This window comes from Crinia signifera, chromosome 7 (assembly GCF_055691185.1).
Source record: "Crinia signifera chromosome 7, ASM5569118v1, whole genome shotgun sequence".
Classification (NCBI taxonomy): Eukaryota; Metazoa; Chordata; class Amphibia; order Anura; family Myobatrachidae; genus Crinia; species Crinia signifera.
Window position 1 is genome coordinate 168158677 of NC_139223.1, and position 18077 is coordinate 168176753.

The following is an 18077-nucleotide window of genomic DNA, read 5'->3' on the forward strand; positions in this document are numbered from 1 at the left end:
TGTATATTAGTGTTATAGGTATCGCCCTCCTCTAGCTACACACCTGTATATTAGTGTTATAGGTATCGCCCTCCTCTAGCTACACACCTGTATATTAGTGTTATAGGTATCGCCCTCCTCCAGCTACACACCTGTATATTAGTGTTATAGGTATCGCCCTCCTCCAGCTATACACCTGTATATTAGTGTTATAGGTATCGCCCTCCTCCAGCTACACACCTGTATATTAGTGTTATAGGTATCGCCCTCCTCCAGCTACACACCTGTATATTAGTGTTATAGGTAACGCCCTCCTCCAGCTACACACCTGTATATTAGTGTTATAGGTATCGCCCTCCTCTAGCTACACACCTGTATATTAGTGTTATAGGTATCGCCCTCCTCCAGCTACACACCTGTATATTAGTGTTATAGGTATCGCCCTCCTCCTGCTACACACCTGTATATTAGTATTATAGGTATCTCCCTCCTCCAGCTACACACCTGTATATTAGTGTTATAGGTATCGCCCTCCTCCAGCTACACACCTGTGTATTAGTGTTATAGGTATCTCCCTCCTCCAGCTACACAACTGTATATTAGTGTTATAGGTATCGCCCTCCTCCAGCTACACACCTGTATATTAGTGTTATAGGTAACGCCCTCCTCCAGCTACACACCTGTATATTAGTGTTATAGGTAACGCCCTCCTCCAGCTACACACCTGTATATTAGTGTTATAGGTATCGCCCTCCTCCAGCTACACACCTGTATATTAGTGTTATAGGTAACGCCCTCCTCCAGCTACACACCTGTATATTAGTATTATAGGTATCTCCCTCCTCCAGCTACACACCTGTATATTAGTATTATAGGTATCGCCCTCCTCCAGCTACACACCTGTATATTAGTATTATAGGTATCGCCCTCCTCCAGCTACACACCTGTATATTAGTGTTATAGGTATCGCCCTCCTCCAGCTACACACCTGTATATTAGTGTTATAGGTAATGCCCTCCTCCAGCTACACACCTGTATATTAGTGTTATAGGTATCTCCCTCCTCCAGCTACACACCTGTATATTAGTGTTATAGGTAACGCCCTCCTCCAGCTACACACCTGTATATTAGTATTATAGGTATCGCCCTCCTCCAGCTACACACCTGTATATTAGTGTTATAGGTATCTCCCTCCTCCAGCTACACACCTGTATATTAGTGTTATAGGTATCGCCCTCCTCCAGCTACACACCTGTGTATTAGTGTTATAGGTATCTCCCTCCTCCAGCTACACAACTGTATATTAGTATTATAGGTATCGCCCTCCTCCAGCTACACACCTGTATATTAGTGTTATAGGTATCGCCCTCCTCCAGCTACACACCTGTATATTAGTATTATAGGTATCGCCCTCCTCCAGCTACACACCTGTATATTAGTGTTATAGGTATCGCCCTCCTCCAGCCACACACCTGTATATTAGTGTTATAGGTATCTCCCTCCTCCAGCTACACACCTGTATATTAGTGTTATAGGTATTGCCCTCCTCCAGCTACACACCTGTATATTAGTGTTATAGGTATCGCCCTCCTCCAGCTACACCTGTATATTAGTATTATAGGTATCACCCTCCTCCAGCTACGCACCTGTATATTAGTGTTATAGGTATCGTCCTCCTCCAGCTACACACCTGTATATTAGTATTATAGGTATCGCCCTCCTCCAGCTACACACCTGTATATTAGTATTATAGGTATCGCCCTCCTCCAGCTACACACCTGTATATTAGTATTATAGGTATCGCCCTCCTCCAGCTACACAGCTGTATATTAGTGTTATAGGTATCGTCCTCCTCCAGCTACACACCTGTATATTAGTATTATAGGTATCGCCCTCCTCCAGCTACACCTGTATATTGGTATTATAGGTATCGCCCTCCTCCAGCTACACACCTGTATATTAGTGTTATAGGTATCGCCCTCCTCCAGCTACACACCTGTATATTAGTGTTATAGGTATCGCCCTCCTCCAGCTACACCTGTATATTAGTATTATAGGTATCACCCTCCTCCAGCTACGCACCTGTATATTAGTGTTATAGGTATCGTCCTCCTCCAGCTACACACCTGTATATTAGTATTATAGGTATCGCCCTCCTCCAGCTACACACCTGTATATTAGTATTATAGGTATCGCCCTCCTCCAGCTACACACCTGTATATTAGTATTATAGGTATCGCCCTCCTCCAGCTACACAGCTGTATATTAGTGTTATAGGTATCGTCCTCCTCCAGCTACACACCTGTATATTAGTATTATAGGTATCGCCCTCCTCCAGCTACACCTGTATATTGGTATTATAGGTATCGCCCTCCTCCAGCTACACACCTGTATATTAGTGTTATAGGTAACGCCCTCCTCCAGCTACACACCTGTATATTAGTGTTATAGGTATCGCCCTCCTCCAGCTACACAGCTGTATATTAGTATTATAGGTATCGCCCTCCTCCAGCTACACACCTGTATATTAGTATTATAGGTATCACCCTCCTCCAGCTACACACCTGTATATTAGTAACAGTAATTAAGGCTGAAAAAAGACGTTTTTACATCTTGTTCAACCTATCTAACTTGTAACTACTGACGTGAGTAAGTCATATCTATAGGATTCCCTTAGTGGCCAAAAATGCATCCAGTTTTGATTTAAATTCATTAACAGTAGTTGCTGTAATCACCCCACTCACCCCACAGACCCCCCTGCAGCGCTGTATACTACCTGTCTAGCACAACCCCCCCCAAGTGATCTATGTTACCTGTCTAGCACAGACCCCCACAGTGCTATATATTACCTATCACAGCCCCAACACTGCTTTATGTTACCTTTCTTTCACAGCCCCCCCCTGCAGTACGATATGTTACGTGTCTATCACAGCACCCCCCACAGTGCTATGTTACCTGTTTCTCACTGCGCCCCACAGTGCTATATGTTACCTGTCGATCACAGTTCTCCCCCCCCCCCCCCCCGCAGTGATACATGTTTCCTGTCTATCACAGTGCTCCCCCCCCACCCGCAGTGCTATACTGTATGTTACATGTTACCTGTCTATCACAGTGCCCCCCGCAGTGTTATATGATACCTGTCCAGCACAGACCCCCCTGCAGTGCTGTATATTACTTGCCTAGCACAGACACCCCCCCCCCCTGCAGTGCTGTATATTACTTGTCCAGCACAGACCCCTCCCCCTGCAGTGCTATGTGTTAGCTGTCTATCACAGCGCCCCCCCCCCCCCACAGTGCTATATATTACCTGTCTATCACACCCCCCCTGCAGTACTATATTTTACCTGTCTATTACAGCGCCCCCCCGCCCCGCAGTGCTACATGTTACCTTTCTATCACAGCGCCCAGACCCCCCCCCCCCCCCCTCACGCAGTGCTATATGTTACCTGTTTATCACAGCGCCAAACAGTTTTTTTCCTTTTAAAAAAAATTACAAAATCATCAGGTTTCAGAAAATCGGAACGGTACATTCCACCGGCTTTGAAAAAGTTATAATGTATTATATCACTAATTTACAGTATTATATCACTAATATATTACATCACTAATGTACAGTATTATATCATTAATATATTAAATCACTTTTATGTTTGTTCAACAGCTCTTTTGTGGTTGAAAGGCAGCCGTGCATGCCCACCCACCCGCAGCGGCCCCTGGTCCTGAAGACTGGCGTCCAGTTTACTGTGAAGCTAAGGTACTGATTTCCCGCTGCGCTTGCACGTTCCGGGGTCCGCTGGTCATATAATGAACAGATTTCCATGATGGATACTAACTTGTACGGACAACGCATTCTAAGTACATATTCCTTCTGTTCCAGGCTTCTGGTCAACCTACAGGAGCTCAACTACCAGCTAAAAGTAAAAGCCGTGTTTGATAAGTAAGTATATGTGTAATAGTGCAATCTATATCATTCTATTTCTCATTGACACCATTTAGACCAGGCCTGTCCAACCTTGGCCCTCCAGCTGTTGTGAAACTACAAGTCCCATCATGCTTTGCCACAGTATTGCTATTAGGGAATGCAAAAACTATGGCAAGGCATGCTGGGATGTGTAGTTTCACAACAGCTGGAGGGCCACTGGTCAGACAGGCGTGATCTAGACTGTAAGGAGAAAATCTAATTCCTGTAAACGACCGACAACTTGTTGATATTAGTAAAACATCTTGGGTTGAATCTGAGGTGGAACAAGAACCTGGAGGCTGATATCTCACGAGCAGGGCCCTCTCTCCTCATTTGCTTTACTTGGAGTGTATACTCTGCCACCCTGATAATTGCTTCAGTGTCCTGTCCCCTGATGGAACTCTCTCTACCTACCACTAATTTGCCTTGTACTGCAATTCGTTAGCTAATGTATTGTTAGGCGCTGTGGAAGCCTTGTGGCGCCATATAAATAAACAGGGCTGATTTTTGTTTTATGTTATCTAAAAGTAATTATTTATTATTTATGTCTTCTGTAGAGATGTGAATGAGAGGAACACGGTGAAAGGGTAAGTGCGTGTTCTATGTGTAATAGTGCAGGATGTGCGGTGGGGAGTCCCCTGCACCCAGCGTGCACCTCACACCCTATACCCATCATGAGTTCAACTCTGCAACCGCCCCCTTTTCCTGTAGCGGCTCGGCGTTCACGTGATCACTGTCCGATCCGGCCCATTGTCTGCATCACAACTGTCCGTATACCTGTCCGTTCCTTGCCCTGTCCGATCCGGCCCACTGTCTGCACCACAACTGTCCGTATACCAGTCCGTTCCTTGCCCTGTCTGATCCGGCCCACTGTCTGCACCACAACTGTCCGTATACCAGTCCGTTCCTTGCCCTGTCTGATCCGGCTCACTGTCTTCATCACAACTGTCTGTATACCTGTCCGTTCCTTGCCCTGTCCGATCCGACCCGCTGTCTGCACCACAACTGTCCGTATACCTGTCCGTTCCTTGCCCTGTCTGATCCGGCCCACTGTCTGCACCACAACTGTCCGTATACCAGTCCGATCCTTGCCCTGTCTGATCCGGACCACTGTCTGCATCACAACTGTCCATATACATGTCCGTTCCTTGCCCTGTCTGATCCGGCCCACTGTCTTCATCACAACTGTCTGTATACCTGTCCGTTCCTTGCCCTGTCCGATCCGGCCCACTGTCTGCATCACAACTGTCCGTATACCTGTCCGTTCCTTGCCCTGTCTGATCCGGCCCACTGTCTTCATCACAACTGTCCGTATACCTGTCCGTTCCTTGCCCTGTCCGATCCTGCCCACTGTCTGCATCACAACTGTCCGTATACCAGTCCGTTCCTTGCCCTGTCTGATCCGGCTCACTGTCTTCATCACAACTGTCTGTATACCTGTCCGTTCCTTGCCCTGTCCGATCCGACCCGCTGTCTGCACCACAACTGTCCGTATACCTGTCCGTTCCTTGCCCTGTCTGATCCGGCCCACTGTCTTCATCACAACTGTCTGTATACCTGTCCGTTCCTTGCCCTGTCTGATCCGGCCCATTGTCTGCATCACAACTGTCCGTATACCTGTCCGTTCCTTGCCCTGTCCGATCCTGCCCACTGTCTGCATCACAACTGTCCGTATACCTGTCCGTTCCTTGCCCTGTCTGATCCGGCGCATCGTCTGCATCACAACTGTCCGTATACCAGTCCGTTTCTTGCCCTGTCTGATCCGGCCTACTGTCTTCATCACAACTGTCTGTATACCTGTCCGTTCCTTGCCCTGTCTGATCCGGCCCACTGTCTTCATCACAACTGTCTGTATACCTGTCCGTTCCTTGCCCTGTCTGATCCGGCCCATTGTCTGCATCACAACTGTCCGTATACCTGTCCGTTCCTTGCCCTGTCTGATCCGGCCCACTGTCTGCATCACAACTGTCCATATACCTGTCCGTTCCTTGCCCTGTCTGATCCGGCACATCGTCTGCATCACAACTGTCCGTATACCAGTCCGTTCCTTGCCCTGTCTGATCCGGCCTACTGTCTTCATCACAACTGTCTGTATACTTGTCTGTTCCTTGCCCTGTCCGATCCGGCCCACTGTCTGCATCACAACTGTCCGTATACCTGTCCATTCCTTGCCCTGTCCGATCCGGCCCACTGTCTTCATCACAACTGTCTGTATACCTGTCCGTTCCTTGCCCTGTCTGATCCGGCCCACTGTCTGCACCACAACTGTCTGTATACTTGTCCGTTCCTTGCCCTGTCCGATCCGACCCACTGTCTGCATCACAACTGTCCATATACCTGTCCGTTCCTTACCCTGTTCGATCCGGCCCACTGTCTGCATCACAACTGTCCGTATACCTGTCCGTATACCTTGCCCTGTCCGATCCGGCCCACTGTCTTCACCACAACTGTCCGTATACCTTGCCCTGTGCTATCAGCGGCACATTCTGCCCTCACGCTTCTCCTTCTCTTTGGCAGGTTCCGTAAATTCAATATTCTGGGAACGAGCACGAAAGTAATGAACATGGAGGAATCTACCAATGGCTGCCTGGCTGCAGAATTCAGGCATCTGGTAAATGAGGTTACAGTCTATGGGGTGATGATGGGGATCGCACAGTCACCAGCGTCTGAAGATCCGTGGGGGGAGAATGTGAGATAATCGGGGCTGCTACTATTTTACTTGTAGGAGTAGGAAACTATTGGTCGGATGCATTTGCTGGAAGCTGGTTCTATTAGAACGTAGACGGCAATGTTGGTGAATGAGCCCCTTTTATGAGTCACTGGCTGCAGGGCGACAGACCTCGTCTGATTGCCGTTGTATGCGTATCATTTAAAAAACTAACTGTTATTAGAAACTTGTCAAAATGACGGCTTCTGCAATGTACTTTCACTTTGAGCTGTGACAGTTTTGACTTTCACTTTCAGCTGTGACAATTTCCACTTTCAGCTGTGTCAGTTTAAAGCCCACAAACTCTCCACCCCACCCCAGTCCATATCTGCTCCTACCTCCAATCACAGCACCCTCTCTCCATGTCCAGCAAGTTTGAAACAGATCAGTGTCCCTGCTTGAGTTGCTTTTACTTTCTGTTAAGGAGTAACATTTACCATTAAGGATTTGATCGGTTGATTGGCCTCTAGTGGTCACTGGCGGTACTTCACCTCATACATGCGAGGAGTATTTAGCCTTTTACATATGTGTGCCTGTACCTGTGTGTGGTCTCCATTTCTTCTCAGTCGCCCAAGTGCCGCCTGGTGTAATAAATAAAATAAAAATATATATATATTTATTTATTTTATCCAATGATCCGGCACTCGCTGTGCAATATGCAGTGTACTGCTTTGGTGCCTTCTTAGAATCCGTGGACCCACGATAGTACAAGAAGTAGAAGCGGCACTCGTAAGACTTTGCAGCAGAAGTTCATTTATTTTCTGAGAGAGAGAGAGAGACAGAGAGAGAGAGAGACAGACAGACTGACTTATAAAGTTCCTCGGCAATCTGCTGTTTCCAGCAATATGATAAATCCTTTTTGAAGCAGCGCTCCAGCCTTGACGTAAAAAATGTGTGTTTAATTTTCACAGCATAGACGGCAACGTTTCAATACATTGAGCCTGAGGACAATACACAATGTATTGAAACGTTGCCGTCTATGCTGTGAAAATTAAACACACATTTTTTTACATCAAGGCTGGAGCGCTGCTTCAAAAAGGATTTATTATATGTATAGATATATAGATGCTAGTAAGCCCGCTCGAAGCAAATGCTTCGAAAGCTAGTAATGCAGCTAATTGTACATGATTGTCTCTGTGAGAGAGACAAAGAGATGCAGTTTCACTTGCTGCCAGCAGATGGCAGTGTATCAGTGATACACATCACTAGACATAGATATAAGATGTGATACAATGTGACTGCTGTCTGCGGCAGTGTGACAGACTCCTCCTATAGCGCAGTGTCCCCTGGTTTACCCCAGGATATGTCTGTGTGGTCCCCGTGTGCCCTCTGGGAATCTGCTCCGAGTTCCCTGTATCACTCCTAGTTACTATTCTATAATACATTCCTCTTACGTCCTATAACGGGTTTGTATATTTGATTTTTTTAGCAATTAAAAGAACAGAAAAATGCCGGCAACAGAACCAATGAGGTGAGTACCTGTACAGCGCTGCGGAATATGTGATAGTCAAATAATAGCGTCTGTGTCACCTTCCTGTGGGTTATTGTCACTACAGATATACAGATAGAGCAGTTGCACATGAAGAGACATTGCATGTATGTGTCCGTGTAAGGTTATTACTGTATGGAGTTTACATGTTCTCCCTGTGCTGGCATGACTTTCCTCCCACACTCCGAAAATACAGTGATAGTTTAATTGACAAAAAAAGAGACCGGGGGTTGCTGGGGGGACTTGCTGAAAGATGCGGGGACGATGGGGGGACTTGCTGAAAGATGCGGGGACGATGGGGGGACTTGCTGAAAGATGCGGGGATGATGGGGGGACTTGCTGTAAGATGCGGGGATGATGGGGGGACTTGCTGAAAGATGCGGGGATGATGGAGGGACTTGCTGAAAGATGCGGGGATGATGGGGGGACTTGCTGAAAGATGCGGGATGATGGGGGGACTTGCTGAAAGATGCGGGGATGATGGGGGGACTTGCTGAAAGAAGCGGGGATGATGGGGGGACTTGCTGAAAGATGTGGGATGATGGAAGGACTTGCTGAAAGATGCGGGATGATGGGGGGACTTGCTGAAAGATGCAGGGATGATGGGGGGACTTGCTGAAAGAAGCGGGGATGATGGGGGGACTTGCTAAAAGAAGCGGGGATGATGGGGGGACTTGCTGAAAGATGTGGGATGATGGGGGACTTGCTGAAAGATGCGGGGACGATGGGGGAGATTTGCGGACAGATGCGGGGATGATGGGGGGGGGGGATTTGCGGGGATGATGGGGGGGGGATTTGCGGACAGATGCGGGGATGTTGGGGGGGGGGGGGGGTTTGCGGGGATGATGGGTGGATTTGCTGGAAGATGCAGGGATGCTGCGCCAAAATGGGAGGGGTAAACCAGAACCCTGTTAGGTTTTTATTTAGTAATAATAATAAGAGTGTTCCTTATATGTGAATGGGGGGGGGGATACTTTTTGACACAAGGTGCTATAATATGTTTTGATTTGGTTTAAACCAAGTAGTGTGGTAACAATAGGAGCATTGTTCACAGTCCTCACCAGCTCACAAGCAAGGGGTGCCGTGTGCCAGCCTGGAAGGGTAGGGTAGAAGTGCCAACCATCATTCAGCTTTGGGTTGGAGACTTGTACGACATGTCAGGCTTCATTGATGCCCCCCTCGTGCAGCAGAGGTGGTGCGTTACTGGGCCTTGTACCCAGCCCCACTAGTGTCTTACAGCGGCCCTGGCTGAGCCATGTACCACTTGGAGGTTCCCCAAATGTCATTTTCAGACCCTGATATTCATTTTGGACACCAAGGCTTCAAAAGTAATAAAATGGAGAGTGATAAACTACCAGCCAATCAGCTCCTGCCTGCCATGTCGCAGACTGTGTTTGAAAAATGTCAGGCAGGAGCTGATTGGTTGGCTGTTTATCACTCTCCGTTATATCACTTTTGAAGCTTAGAGAATCTGGCCCCAAATTTGACATGTGGCAGTTTGTAAACTGCGCGCAAAACCGCAATTTTGTGAACCTCCCCATAATATTGTCATTGGACGGCTTTTGTCTGTTTCCACTTTGAGTTGATTTATTTTATAATGGTCCCCGCTGCCTGTGCACAGCGTTGGTTTATGTTCTGTACAGATTTGCACACGTTACGCAGGAAACCCGTATCTCCGTATTGTGCCAGATATATAGATTCATGTACTGTTATCCTAATACGCTGCTTCTTGTCCTCTGTTTAGGGACCCCTCATTGTCACGGAAGAGCTGCACTCGCTGAGTTTTGAGACCCAGCTTTGCCAGCCGGGAGCAGTGGTGGACTTAGAGGTACGCTTCTGTAGGACTGTATGAGGAGGTGGATATAGCGACATGGGGGAAACGCTATGTCATATCCCGTAGCCCCTTTACTGTCACATAACCTATCGTTACAACGTTCCACAGGCTGCGGCCATTCTAGTTCACCATAAAGGGGTTCTGAACTAGAGGGGTATGGAGCACAGGGTCAATGGTTTCTAAGTCAAAAGGCTTTGCCTATTAATTTGACCATAAATAATTAGATTTTGCCCTGGACACCATAGTTTAGGAACCACCACTATAAGCACTAGATGCGCCCCCTACTGGCCATCACAGGTGTGCACAGTGACTCAGTCTGAGTATGGAGCCGTGATAAGGGAGGAGAAATAAGCTAGAGGAGTCAACCAATCAGCTGCTCTATATCATTTTATATTATGCAAATTATAGGTGTTGCTTCAGTGCTGATTGGTTACCATGGGCCACTCCTCCTCTGACTCACTTCTCCCTTATCACTGCCCCATACATCTACCCCTTGATGTGTAACACAATGTAGCAGAGAGGCCGCTGTATTACGTATTTGCTGTATACAGTATAAGGCGATCTGTGGCTGATGGCACCAGGACTCCTGTTCTTGGATTTCTTGAATCAAGTCCAGTTAAAGGCCGCAGCCCTGTGACAGAGAATTGTATGTCGTGTTATAAATCTCTGTATCCTTTCCTTCTTCCTACAGACCGCATCGCTTCCCATCGTAGTGATCTCCAATGTGAGCCAGCTCCCAAGCGGCTGGGCCTCTATTCTGTGGTACAACATGCTGACCTCTGAGACCAAGGTATGTGCCCACAGATAAAGACTACCTCCCTGTATTGGTGCTGGGTTGACCGGGATCAGAGGGCATTACAGAAGGGGTGAGGCTATATCTGGGGAGGGGCGTGCCTGCACCAATGAGGGGGTGTGGCGAAGGCCCTCGGGGCATGCACCATTGGCTGCTGATATATGTCATATTTTCTTTTGTTTTTTTTTATCAATTAATAAAATGCAAAGTTAATGAACAGAAGAGAAATCAATATTTGGTGGTGTGACCGCCCTTTGCCTTCAAACCAGTGAGGGAAGTTGTAGGATTACAGTTATGTGTATGATTAACCAATCGTACCAAACAGGTGGTGGTGATCATCATTTTCATATGTAGGTTGAAACACAGTCATTAAATGAAACAGAAACAGCTGTGTAGGAGGCGCAGAAGAAACAGCCAAACTCTGCTACAAAAAGTAACGGCATAGAAGACCGTTTCATGTCATAGGTCGTACACCATAGAAATACACAACAAGACACAAAGGGGTTTATTATGGTTATTATGAGTCGTCCAGAACTCGCCCTGTGAATGCCAGGCTGCCCCCCCATCCCTCCTCCCCTCGCACACCAGGTTCGTTCGCACGGGCTGTGAATGGATTTTTAACATAAACATCCATTCTCAGTCCAGGGGGAACCTCCCATATCTTACAATGGTCGCCAACCATCAAATGATTTGGTGCATGCACGCATATCAAAACTGACTCTCGGTTCGCTTATATATGCGTGCACATTCGGAAGGAAAAGGGCAAGCAGCTGACATCAGGTGATGTCAGCTGCCCACCCCTGGCACCCACGCCACCGGGCGATTACCAGGGGAACGCTCATTAAACGCTGGGCATTCCCATGGGCAAGTTCTCCGGCCGCCACTCCACGTCCACCGCCCACAATGTTGGGTGCCTGCACCTGGCGAACAGTCTGTTCACTGCGGCAGCACGCACCGCCGACATGCAGCTGCGCATATGCCAAATATCGGTCCCTGTGCGAACGGCCATTGCGAACGGACCTGAATAAGGTGCAAAGTCTTATACTGCATCCACAAGGTCTCTCCCAGGCAGAGATAAAGCAGACTGGGGTTTCAAGATGTGCTGCTCAAGCACAAAGAAATGGACATCACTGAGGACCGTAGATGCAGTGGTAGGCCAAGGAAACTTAGATGAAAGGCACATCCATGCTTACTTTGAAATTGAGATGTCCAGCGGTACCATCAGCTCAGAACCGGCCGGTACCAGTGGGATCCAGGTACATCCATTTACTGTTTGGAGAATTCTAGCCAGAAGTGGTCTTCATTGAAGCGTTGCAGCCAAAAAGCCGGAACCTTCAGCGTGGAAACGGGTAAAGCGAGTGAACTATGCATAGTTACTCTGCAGCATTGTCTCCCTCCATGCCTAATACAGTGCTGTATACTGTGGTGTGATCAGTAATGCTGCTGCTGTGGTTCTCCTGCAGAATTTGTCCTTCTTCCTGAATCCCCCAGCGGCCAGGTGGCCGCAGCTGTCTGAAGTGCTGAGCTGGCAGTTCTCCTCCGTAACGAAACGCGGCCTTAATGCTGATCAGCTGAGCATGCTGGAGGAGAAGCTCCTGGGTAAGACACCCATATACAGTCATATCCAAACATCTGCACACCCCCGGCTGTATTGCATGTTCAACTTACAGGAATGAGATCTTAGGGTTGAAGCCGGAGCTTTCTGTTCTTGTCCCTATTCACACATGGGTGATATAACTGGGTTATTCTTGGGTCATTGCCCTTCTCACCAGACCTAGATTACCTGGGTCTTATGGCTTGCTGTGGGAGCTTGGAGATGTCAACTCCCACCTGTCTGTCTCCACCAATCAGCTCCTTATTAGGCATGACCGGGCTATAACGGTGGGAGCTAGGGCACTGACCCTGGTTGCTGGTCCTGGGAAGAACCCTGGTCTGTTGCAGGGTCAACCTGTGTAGACCTTCTCAGACATTAGGTGAATAAAATGATATGCAGCATGCCTATATTCTGCATGTATCTGCATAAGGAATAAAACAATACATTTCATATGCAGATACAGCTGCGGTTGCTATAGAATATAGGCATGCCGCATATAATTTTAATCAGCAGAAACTGCTTGTGCGTCCTGTTTGCATTGATTAAATGAATGAATGAAACGCGTATGTTTTTTTGGTAAACTCAATCTTGGTGGTGATGTCTGGCCATCCTCAGCCTCAATCTTGGTGGTGATGTCGGGCCATCCTCAGCCTGATCTCACCCATTGCAATGATGTCACTCTTAGTTGGCTTTCACAAATAGCTTTTCAGGATAATCTGAGGACCTGTCTGGGTTTTACCGCATTGGCATTTTTGGAAAGTAAATGGACAGAATCTTTGGTGCGCTTATGTCATAATGTGCCAATAAATAATGATGTCATTCTTTTCTTTGCAATCCAACTGGTATGTAATATGGACCCTGTACATTTATTTTATATTGATGATAAACCATAATCTCACCTGCAGGTACCAACACAATTAATCAAGAGGACTTTATCCCATGGACGAGATTCTGCAAGGTAACAAAAACCAAGTGTTCCATTCTTATATAGATATACAACACACAAGTCTGCAAACTGATAAGAACACGACCTAGTAACAGGGCTGTATACACAGAGCATGGGGATACACAGAGGGGATGGGAATGCACTGTGAAACTATCAGTCTGATCGATATTTCTCAACAGATTTCACATCGTTCCACCATCTACAGTGTCGATATGATAATTGTGCACTATCAATTCTTTGGCTGATATTTAGTATTCCTCCCAAATAGCAGCTCAGACATCCACACCAAGGGGATTATTCTGGTTGATTTGCAAGGCTGCGAATTTGCATCCTTGCGAGTCCACCAGACACCGCCCGCCGAATGCCGGTACGCTCGCCCCCGCCCTTGCACGGCACGTACGCTTGCACGGGCTGCGAATGGATGTTTAAGATAAACATACATTCGCAGGCTGTGGTGGATCACCCGCATCATTCGATAGTCCCTGACGCGCGTGCCACCAGCAGACCCTGACGCGCGTGCCACCAGCAGACCCTGACGCGCGTGCCACCAGCAGACCCTGACGCGCGTGCCACCAGCAGACCCTGACGCGCGTGCCACCAGCAGACCCTGACGCGCGTGCCACCAGCAGACCCTGACGCGCGTGCCACCAGCAGACCCTGACGCGCGTGCCACCAGCAGACCCTGACGCGCGTGCCACCAGCAGACCCTGACGCGCGTGCCACCAGCAGACCCTGACGCGCGTGCCACCAGCAGACCCTGACGCGCGTGCCACCAGCAGACCCTGACGCGCGTGCCACCAGCAGACCCTGACGCGCGTGCCACCAGCAGACCCTGACGCGCGTGCAGACACTGACCTGAGATGTTGCGTAGTTAGTGCTTTGCTGTAAGCTTGTGTATTCATATCATTACTATAAAGTATTCCACAAATCTGCTTTAATGTTTTTGTAGGAAAATCTGAATGACAAGAATTTCCCATTCTGGCTTTGGATTGAGGGCGTTTTAGAGCTCATTAAAAAACATCTCTTGTGTCTGTGGAATGACGGGTGAGTAGTTATTATTATTGCTGTGTACAGTCACCGGCTGCTCCTTGTACCGTACAATGGACCCGTCACTATAAATGACCACATTGTACCACCATAGTATAATCTTCCCTTCTGCACGCGCTACAATATGTGAAAGTGATCTGTAACTACACTGACTGGCCAGGTTATAACGACCACTGGGTTATTTATATTTGTTGCCACCTTTCTATCGTAATACGGCTTTGTTTTCTTCTAACTGCCGGTAAGGTTTTTGGGGAATGGCATCCCAAATGTATCTCCGTAGCGTTGCCACCGCCGCGCAGTTATAGTATAATTCTCCCCTTCGCTCGCGCAGTTATAGTATAATTCTCCCCCTCGCTCGCGCAGTTATAGTATAATTCTCCCCCTCGCTCGCGCAGTTATAGTATAATTCTCCCCCTCGCTCGCGCAGTTATAGTATAATTCTCCCCCTCGCTTGCGCAGTTATAGTATAATTCACCCCCTCGCTTGCGCAGTTATAGTATAATTCACCCCCTCGATCGCGCAGTTATAGTATAATTCTCCCCCTCGCTCGCGCAGTTATAGTATAATTCTCCCCCTCGCTCGCGAAGTTGTAGTATAATTCTCTCCCTCGCGCAGTTGTAGTATAATTCTCCCCCTTGCTCGCGCAGTTATAGTATAATTCTCCCCCTCGCTCGCGCAGTTATAGTATAATTATCCCCCTCGCTCGCTCATTTATAGTATAATTCTCCCCCTCGCTCGCGCAGTTATAGTATAATTCTCCCCCTCGCTCGCGCAGTTATAGTATAATTCTCCCCTTCGCTCGCGCAGTTATAGTATAATTCTCCCCCTCGCTCGCGCAGTTATAGTATAATTCTCCCCCTCGCTCGCGCAGTTATAGTATAATTCTCCCCCTCGCTCGCGCAGTTATAGTATAATTCTCCCCCTCGCTCGCGCAGTTATAGTATAATTCTCCCCTTCGCTCGTGCAGTTATAGTATAATTCTCCCCCTCGCTCGCGCAGTTATAGTATAATTCTCCCCCTCGCTCGCGCAGTTATAGTATAATTCTCCCCCTCGCTCGCGCAGTTACAGTATAATTCTCCCCCTCGCTCGCGCAGTTACAGTATAATTCTCCCCCTCGCTCGCGCAGTTACAGTATAATTCACCCCCTCGCTCGCGCAGTTATAGTATAATTCTCTCGCTCACGCAGTTATAGTATAATTCTCTCCCTCGCTCGCGCAGTTATAGTATAATTCTCTCGCTCACGCAGTTATAGTATAATTCTCCCCCTCGTTCGCGCAGTTATAGTATAATTCTCCCCCTCGCTCGCGCAGTTATAGTATAATATTCTCCCTCGCTTGTGCCAGGTGTATTGCGGGTTTCATCAGCAAGGAAAGGGAGCGGGTTCTGCTGAAGGACAAGCCGCCCGGCACGTTTCTGCTGAGGTTCAGTGAGAGCAGCAGGGAAGGCGCCATCACCTTTACCTGGGTGGAGAGGTTACAGAATGGTAAGTAAATAATATCGTAATAATATAATGTGGTCTCTGTGCACCGGGGTCCTCCGGAGCTAGGAACATTCTGCCAGCTACGTTGCACATATATATATATATATATATATATATATATATAGAGAGAGAGAGAGAGAGAATTTCATTTAAGTTATTGCAATGTAACAGTAAACCTGTTTACATCATTAGCAACCCCCAAACTGACCCACACACCATTAAATGACTTCCCCAAAAAAACACCCTCCATCCGTAACTAGACATTTTGTGCCACCCCTGCTAAAAAAGTTTCTAACAATACCATGCCCAATACATTAAATATACTTCTTTTACTTACATGCTTGTTGCCAGGAGTTTCTTGCTCGTTACCAGGGGTTTCCTGCTCGTTACCAGGGGGTTTCCTGCTCGTTGCCAGGGGTTTCCTGCTCGTTGCCAGGGGTTACATGCTCGTTTCCAGGAATTTCTTGCTCGTTACCGGGTTTTTTTTTGCTCGTTGCCAGGGGTTTCCTGCTTGTTGCCAGTGGTTTTTTTTGCTCGTTACCAGGTTTTTTTTTGCTCGTTACCAGAGTTTTTTTGCTCGTTGCCAGGGGTTAAATGCTAGTTGCCAGGGGTTAAATGCTCGTTGCTAGGGGTTACATGCATGATACCAGGGGTTACATCATGGTTGCCTACCTGACCCTCTCCATGAGGGAGAAAATGCTCTATTCCCTGGTAATGTATGATTACCATCACCTATGGTGACACCTTTCTTATCAATGACCTAGCTCCCCACAGGTGCTGGCAATCATACATTACCAGGGAGGACCAGGAACAGAGCATTTCTCTCTCATGGAGAGGGTCAGGTAGGCAACCATGGGTTACATGCTCATTGCCAGGGGGTTACATGCTCGTTGCCATGAATTTCAAGATTGTTGCCAGGGCTTTTTTGCTCATTGCCAGGGGTTGCATGCTTGCAGGCGTTCATGGAATTGGGCACTTCTGGGTAACTCTGTACACGCTGTGATTCCTCCTCCTAGGAAGCGGCCATTTTCAGCAGATTCCGCGGGATCCTGCGGGGAACCTGTGCCCCAGTGACACTGGCATTGCTACACCACTGCACAATACGCCCTTTTCTCTCGATCACACCAAAAGCTGACTGCTAATTAGTCAGGACAGATGTTGTGCCCGTTGGCAGTGTTACAGCTGTAACTCGCTGCCCCCATCTCATTGCATTGACCCCTGAGAGCGATGATCCCTACTGCATGTATTCCTTACAGTCAGTCATCCCCAGTAGTATTACAGACCAATACCCGTGTGTGATTACAGAGTCCGTCTTCCATTCTGTGGAGCCTTATACGAAGAAGGAACTTTCCGCAGTTACCCTCCCAGACATTATCCGCAGCTATAAAGTAATGGCGGCAGAGAACATTCCGGAGAATCCTCTGAAGTTCTTGTATCCGAGCACACTAAAAGATACAGCGTTTGGCAAGTTCTACTCCAGGCCTAAGGACGGTAAGTAATGCAGCAGCTAACAGGCCTAATATAGTGTGCTTCAGTGGCGGAACTAATCAGCGGTAAGTAACTATGACCGATGACACTGGAATTATGATGTCATGTGTCAGTCATGTGGGCATAAAGATGTGTCATGTGCCAAGTGATCCGCCTTCAAATGCAGCTTTCTGGTGTTTAAAATACCAATATACCGTGCAGTGGGCCTGATTCCTGTGTGGAGAAACCATGCTGCTCTGCAAGTGGGGCAGATGAATCCTGCAGTGAGATTTAGATTTGGGTGGGCTATATTTTTTTCTGTGCAGGGTAAATACTGGCTGCTTTTACATGTAGCCCAAAGATGTTAGACCGCTTTTTGTCTTACACTGCAATTTAGATTTCAGTTTGAACACACCCCACCCAAATCTAACTCTCTCTGCAGGTGTTACATCTGCCCCACCTGCAGTGCAGCATGGTATAGATATTACTTCAAATGTTGTGATCCCAAACCGGCAAAGGTTCCGGGTTCCCTTACATGGTGCACGAGGCTGCCTTTGGGCTGGCCAGCTAGCGTTGAGTGGGTAGCAGAGCCCGCCCATACCCAGCTAATTGCATGTTTTGTTCTAGTTCCAGAACCGATGGATCTTGATGGCCCCAAAGGAACGGGATACATCAAGACTGAACTCATCTCAGTATCTGAAGTGTGAGTATCCCCAGCAATATTCTCAGGCCCAGAACGGTCGGGTGTATTGTGTTATCTCTCACCTGTTGGTCTCTGT

General features: G+C 47.8%; 1 protein-coding gene across 1 annotated transcript in view; it reads left to right on the top strand.

Moving 5' to 3' along the window:
• The window catches only part of STAT1 (signal transducer and activator of transcription 1), a 43907-nt gene that overhangs the window by 22542 nt on the left and 3288 nt on the right, over positions 1–18077 (top strand). The window contains exons 10-22 of the mRNA XM_083154267.1: positions 3641–3733; positions 3857–3916; positions 4498–4527; positions 6458–6551; positions 8077–8118; positions 9881–9964; positions 10662–10760; positions 12227–12362; positions 13263–13315; positions 14253–14347; positions 15695–15834; positions 17137–17322; positions 17926–18001. Coding sequence (XP_083010393.1) covers positions 3641–3733; positions 3857–3916; positions 4498–4527; positions 6458–6551; positions 8077–8118; positions 9881–9964; positions 10662–10760; positions 12227–12362; positions 13263–13315; positions 14253–14347; positions 15695–15834; positions 17137–17322; positions 17926–18001 — 1188 coding nt within the window. The remainder of the gene's footprint in view (positions 1–3640; positions 3734–3856; positions 3917–4497; positions 4528–6457; positions 6552–8076; positions 8119–9880; positions 9965–10661; positions 10761–12226; positions 12363–13262; positions 13316–14252; positions 14348–15694; positions 15835–17136; positions 17323–17925; positions 18002–18077) is intronic.